Source organism: Myotis davidii, unplaced genomic scaffold (genome assembly GCF_000327345.1).
Source record: "Myotis davidii unplaced genomic scaffold, ASM32734v1 scaffold967, whole genome shotgun sequence".
Lineage (NCBI taxonomy): Eukaryota > Metazoa > Chordata > Mammalia > Chiroptera > Vespertilionidae > Myotis > Myotis davidii.
The window spans coordinates 2,107,379-2,114,305 of record NW_006383014.1 but is presented as its reverse complement, the minus strand read 5'-3'; the positions used below and the strand labels follow the sequence as shown (position 1 = coordinate 2,114,305).

At 31.3% G+C, this 6,927-nt stretch overlaps 1 protein-coding gene across 2 annotated transcripts in view; it reads right to left on the bottom strand.

Annotated features, from left to right (window-relative positions):
* Positions 1 to 6,927, bottom strand: part of TBCK (TBC1 domain containing kinase) — a 175,128-nt gene that overhangs the window by 122,218 nt on the left and 45,983 nt on the right. For both annotated transcript variants that reach the window (XM_006778899.2, XM_015558092.1), the window contains 2 exons: positions 4,529 to 4,643; positions 2,984 to 3,057 (listed from right to left, as the gene is read on the bottom strand). In XM_006778899.2, the coding sequence (XP_006778962.1) occupies positions 2,984 to 3,057; positions 4,529 to 4,643 (189 nt within the window). The remainder of the gene's footprint in view (positions 1 to 2,983; positions 3,058 to 4,528; positions 4,644 to 6,927) is intronic.

Genomic DNA, 6,927 nt, shown 5'->3' with positions numbered 1-6,927 from the left:
GGATCACTCCTTCACTGAAGCAAGCCATGTTCATGTTAGTTTCAAACTGCCTGGCTGCCGGCCGCCATCTTGGCTGGCAGTTAATTTGCATATATCGCTGATTAGCCAATGGGAAGGGTAGCGGTTGTACACCAATTACCATGTTTCTCTTTTATTAGATAGGATACAGAAGATTACTATACCTAAAACTCCGACTGGTGATCTCTGGAAGCATAGAGGTGGCCCTTGCTCCAATCAAGGATGATTAAATTATTTATTTTTATTTACTTATTTATTTATTTTTTTAAAATATATATTTTATTAATTTTTTACAGAGAGGAAGGGAGAGAGATAGAGAGTTAGAAACATCGATCAACTGCCTCCTGCACACATCCTACTGGGGATGTGCCTGCAGCCAAGGTACATGCCCTTGACTGGAATCGAACCTGGGACCTTTCAGTCCACAGGCCGACGCTCTATCCACTGAGCCAAACCGGTTACAGCAAGGATGATTAAATTAACCAATGAAAACAATAAGCACTAAAGTTCTTCTTTAATGTAGATTATCTCCTTTTAACGAGTACCGCTTCTTTAACATAGTATTTTAACACACAGAGAAAATTACCAGAGCCTTGCTATATGGCTGGTGAGGTAAATATAAGTGACTTTCATCATCTGTTTGAAGTTTTAACAAGGTATTAAGCTACTGACTCACTAAAATCAATGTCCAATTTCTAACTCTATAATATTTTGAAACAGATGTTAACATTTTACTTTGTTGTTCCTTAATATTTGTCTTTTGAATCAACTGTAAGCTTCTTCTGGTGTAAATATTTTCTTTCATGCCTTAGCTTTTTGATCACTTTATTTTTCCTGGCTAATGTTTCACATTTTGCTCTTTGATACTTTCTGCTCAGACCCTTTGGGTCTAAGACTTCAAAGTAAGCAAGACCAAATGGCAACATAAGACCAATTCTATCCAAGTATTTTAGATTCAAAAGTAGTTCAAAAATGCTTGATGTACTTTAAGAAAAATCACTTCCTTTTTTCTATTCATCATTATAACCTAAAGCACCTCTAAGTAAAAGGTAACAAATTAATTTTGGTTTATGTTTTACTTTTGGGATTCTCTCTCATGTCAAACTGATTCAAACAAAATGAAGAAGCAGAAAGAATCACATTTGTTACAGCTCTTTAAAAGTACTTCAAAAGATAATTATCACATATAATGAAGGTAATAGAGCTTTATAGTGAACGTACTTTTTATTATAGTTAAAGTTTTTTTAAAAAAACATAGTACAGGCTATTTTATTTTATTTTATTATTGATTTCAGAGAGGAAAGAAGAGAGAGAGAGAGAGATAGAAATATCAATGATGAGGGAGAATCATTGATTGGCCGCCTCCTGCAAACCTCCTACTGAGGATTGAGCCCACAACCCGGGCATGTGCCCTTGACCAGAATTGAACCCAGGACCTTTCAGTCCCCAGGTCGATGCTCTATCCACTGAGCCAAACCTGCCAGGGAAAGTATAGGCTATTTTTACAAAATAAGTTTTAGTGTTTGTAACAACAATTATTTGTTGCTTATGACCACAAGTTTTGAAATGCAAAAGTTCGAAATTATGAATTTATGCACCTTAATAAGCAGGCCATCAAAACAAACAAACAAAAAAATCCAATAAACCATGAGCCTCTTAGGATAGGAACCTATTTTTACTGATTTTTATCTATCAGCGGCCAGAAGAGAAGGTTCTCAATAAATATTTTCTTAATAAACAAAGGAAAGAATGACTAAACAGTTTATTTCAAGATTGGCTATGTCCTAACAAATGAAAAATTTAAGTAAGAAATCTACAATTTAAATTTTAAAGATATAAGGGTAATTTATAAATGAGACCTTTTAAAAATTATCTAATTAATTTTTAAGCAGAAACACACTCCATTACTCTGATACACAATTCTCAGTGATGGAGTGATTTCAGAGATTCCAAACAGCAAAACACAAATAGATACTATTAAAAACATCACACAACAATTGGAAAGTATGATAAAGGTCCCTAGATTATGAAATGGTATTATATCAATTTTAATTTCCTGGTTTTGATAATTAGTTTGTGGGATGTACAAAAATATCTTACTTTAGAAAATAGAAGCTAAAATATTTAGGTGTAAATGCCATTTTATGCACTAATTACACTTAAATGATTAAAAACTATATTTATACACACATACATAAATATGTATGAGAAAAGAAAATGATAAAGCAAATGTAGTTAATTGTGAATATTTGAGGCATCTGAGTAAGGGGTATATAGGAATTCCTTGTACTAGTTTACAACTTCTATGTATCTTAAATAATATCAATTTTAAACACTGAAAAATTATATTTTTAAAATGTTTAAAAAGCCACCACACAATAAATATAACACTAAGATGTATGTCAAAAGCACACCTTTGAGTACAGGATGAAAAAACTTTCATTCTTTTCTTAGAGGCCTGCATAAACCTGGATTTCTATACCAGAAGGGATCACTCAAACTTAAAAACAGACTTTCAGTTATAGACGCTATCCCTAATATTACCTCTGAAATATACAAAGACTAAGTTAGAATCTTAATATGCAATTACATATTAAAAACAGGGAATTAAACTCAGAAACAAAGAAAAATAATATGAGAGTGATTTTTCTCAGTCTTTTGAGGAACACACATTAAGTGAAAATCATTAAGTGAAAATCTGGTCATGATTCTTGCCTCACATTTACCTAATTCTGAATGAAATAAAAATAATTAGTAAAAATATAAGGTAAACAAGGTCAATAATCTCTTAGCCTCTCTGCCAATTCAATGAAAGATCAATATCAGGGAACTTTTGGATGCTGGAAAAATTCATTGTCTACTCTTTTAAAAGTATTTGAAAAAAGTAAGGTATGTTAATAAAGAAAAGCTATAACAAAGATTACAAATTTTAAGACAGAACTAAAAAAAGAAAACATATTCTTACCCAATTGGAAAATCAACATCATCACCATGAGCTGTCATGTGATAAAGTCCAAATTTAGCCAATTTAACATGTCCCTACAAAATAAATGAAAGATATAACTATGAAACATTTTAATATTAGAAGGAAAAATATCATTATACATTTTATAGTCAGATACATTATAATATATATATAAATTTACCACAATTTTATTAAAAACCTACTTGCCAATGTTTAGTCTACTTTACACTTCTTACAAATATACTGTATGTATGTAAATATATATTTATATGTATGCATATGCACACATATATGTATGTATATACATACACAAACATAAACGCTTTTTGCTATTTGTACTTTCCAGGTTTTCTGACAATGCAAAAAAGCAAGTCTTCTTGTTTGCCTTGAATGCTTACTTAGAATATTTTAGGGTAATTTTCACAAAATATTTTTTTCAGGATGTTGCAAGTCCACTCATAACATTATAATTTAACTCTGACATGAGAGTTCTTAACTTGAAAACATCAGGTCTGAAATCATCAAATATTACTGAATCTTCTATATTTCAAACCATTTTTTATTTGCTTGAGAATAGTCATAATTATCACAAAATTGAGGTTCTTAATAAAAGGCAAATATATTCTATAAGTCCCTTAAATTTTCCCCTTTTATATATTTAACACTAAAAAAATTAAGTAGATTTTAAAATTGGGTTGTTTCCTTTATCTCAGAACTTTATTTCTAAGCCTTACAAGATGTTTATAATTTAAAGAAATTCAGATTGGTTAGATACTTTACTGCTATAAACATGAAATTCATAAGTACCATATTCTCTTTTGTTATTTTTAATATCATAGGGTAACTGTACTGAAAGTCTGGAAGAGAAACTGGGAAAAAGAGTAATCCTACTAACAGAAAATAATTCCTCAGAAAAGATTCCTTCAAAACTATTTTCATATGCTTATGAAAAAGAATGAAATTATGATTATTCCTGAACATATATTATTCTTGCTACCCATAATTCTCTTAGAAGGGTTGACTAGCTTCTTACTAATCACCCATTAGATTTGCAAGTAGAGAAGCAGCACTCCAAAACAAGGGAGCTAGGTGTGAACAAGTGGTAAATGGAGAGTAAAATATAGAAGAGAAAATGGGGGGAAAAATAAAGAGTAGAAAATACAATGCAATTGTACTATGAGAAAAATATGTAAATTGAGAGGCTTTCTTAAGATGAAAGCAAATTCAGAGCAGGTGTGGATCAAGATGCTACAATGCATATTTTTTTAGGAAATGAATGGAGGAGAAAACAAAACGGATGTAAGAAACTGACTTTTTGGGGAAAAAGAATAATGCATGTGAAAAACACATGGACTTATATAATTTAATTACATATGCTTTTTTCTAACACCACAGATGTATCAATAACTTTCACACAGTCTTTTTGTTATGAATAATCTTAAAAAATATTCGTATCCTACTATCTGATTAACTGAGTGGGCTTGATTTCAGTAGCTTCCAACCTCCAATAATAAACAAACATTGAATGTATTATTTGGCAATTACCTTTCGGTCCAAAAGGATATTATGAGGAGACAGCGCCCGATGTACTATCCCATGTTTGTTCATATACTGCAAGCCCTGGAGTACCTCAAATGCTATGCACAAAACCTTTGAATAGCTACAAAGAAAACAAAAAGTCACAGATCAATTACAAAGTAGATATAAAAACCAATTTTAATGAATGAGATAAGGTTTTGTGACAAAATTCAAAGTTAGATTTTTTTACTGTTCCTCTTCTATTATGAGAAAATAGTCTATACATTTTCTAAAATATCCACTTGTACATATTTTGTGTTTTATAACTATAATAGGATTCATCTGACAAAGATCCTACAGTTTCCTAAAGGCTACACTAATAGCACATCTGTTCTCTCCTGGAAGAGAATTTAATTGAGTGGTGTGCAATTGACATTCTGTAGGTTTGGCTTTGCCAAATTGTCAGGAAAGTTTCAGATAGATGACTGATTAGTTCTACCAAGTCAATGAAAATCATCTCTCTTGCTCAAAACAAAAATAGCTAAGTCCCTGAAAAATAGCTACAATATATTTTATGGCAGAGAGACATGATCTTACTTTCTATATCAATCCACAAAGCAACTTCTAGTACTTTATGATTTATCAAACATTTTTCTTTAACTCATATCTTATTTCCCCTAGGACATCTTCCACAAAGATGCCCAGTTTCTTTTATTCTTTCCCTCTCCATCTCTTTCCATTAAGAAAAAAAAAAATCAGACATCATTCATGTGGGGAGTTAGAAATAATATACAGAAAAATAGGGGAAACTCATTCAAACCCAATGCTCCACCCAGCATTTTGATATTAGATTTCCTTTCTATGCATTTCTTGACATTTTGAATTAAGACTTTTAAAAATTAAATTAAAATTTGCAGGTAATCATTAAAAATAATTTTTAAAAACTAACAAGCTAAATAACAAGAGACAAAATGGACTTATTCAAAAGTAGTCAATCAGAAAATAGGCAGAATTAAAGAAAAGAACAAAAGACGAATGAAACAATTATAAAACAACTAATAGATTTTAATTCAGATGTATAAATCATTACATTAAATGTATTCAGTAAACTCACCAATTAAAAGATAAGGATGATAGAATGGATAAGAATTAAGAATACTCATTTATATTCTGGCTATAAGAAACCCACATTAAATAAAAGACAAATTAAAAGTAAAAAAGATGAAATAACAGATCACTAATTGTCATGGGGTCAGGTAGGGGGAATGGGTGACTATGAAGGAGGAAATTGAGTGTGAAGGATCATAATTTTGATTATGGGTACATGACATATTTGTGCAATGACCTTCTGCAGGTTTAAACTGTACATTAAAATGGTTAATTTTAAGGCATGTAAATTACACTTCAATAAACTGATGTTTAAAAAAGTAGGCTGTTTTGATTTGCATCTCTCAGATGATTAGTGACTTTGAGCATGTTTTCATATGTCTCTTGGCTTTCTGAATGTCCTCTTTTGAAAGGTGTCTATTTAGGTCCTTTGCCCATTTTTTGATTGGATTGTTTATCTTCCTTTTGTTAAGTTGTGTGAGTTCCCTATAAATTTTGGAGTTTGGGCCCTTATCAGATATGACGTTGGCAAATATGTTTTCCCACACAGTGGGTTTTCTTGTTGTTTTGTTGATGGTTTCTTTTGCTGTGCAGAAGCTTTTTATTTTGATGTAGTCCCATTTGTTCATTTTCTCTTTAGTTTCAAGTGTCCTAGGAGCTGTATCAGTGAAGAAATTGTTTCGGCATATGTCTGAGAATTTGTCGCCTTTGGATTCTTCTAGAATTTTTATGGTTTCCTGTCGTACATTTAAGTCCTTTATCCATTTTGAGTTTATTTTTGTATATGGTGTAAGTTGGTGGTCTAGTTTCATTTTCTTGCATATATCTGTCCAATTTTCCCAACACCATTTATTGAAGAGACTATCTTGACTCCACTGCATGTGCTTGCCTTCTGTGTCAAATATTAATTAAGCATAATCGGCTTTGTCTGATTTCTGGGGTCTCTGTTCTGTTCCATTGACCTATATGTCTGTTCCTGTGCCAGTACCAGGCTGTTTTGATTACAGTGACTTTGTAGTATAACTTAAAATATCTGGAATTGTGATTCCTCCTATTTTGTTCCTCTTAAGATTGCTGCAGCTATTTGAGTTGTTTTTTTTTGTTTGTTTTGTTTTTAGTTCCATATACATTTTTGGAGTATTAGTTCTAGATCTGTGAAATATGCTATTGATATTTTATGCTGGAATATGCTGTTGGGATTGCATTGAATCTGTAGATTGCCCTGGGTAGTATGGACATTTTAATGATGTTGAGTCTACCAATCCATGAACAAGAAGTATTGTTTCACTTGTTTATTTCTTCTTCTATCTCTTTTTTCC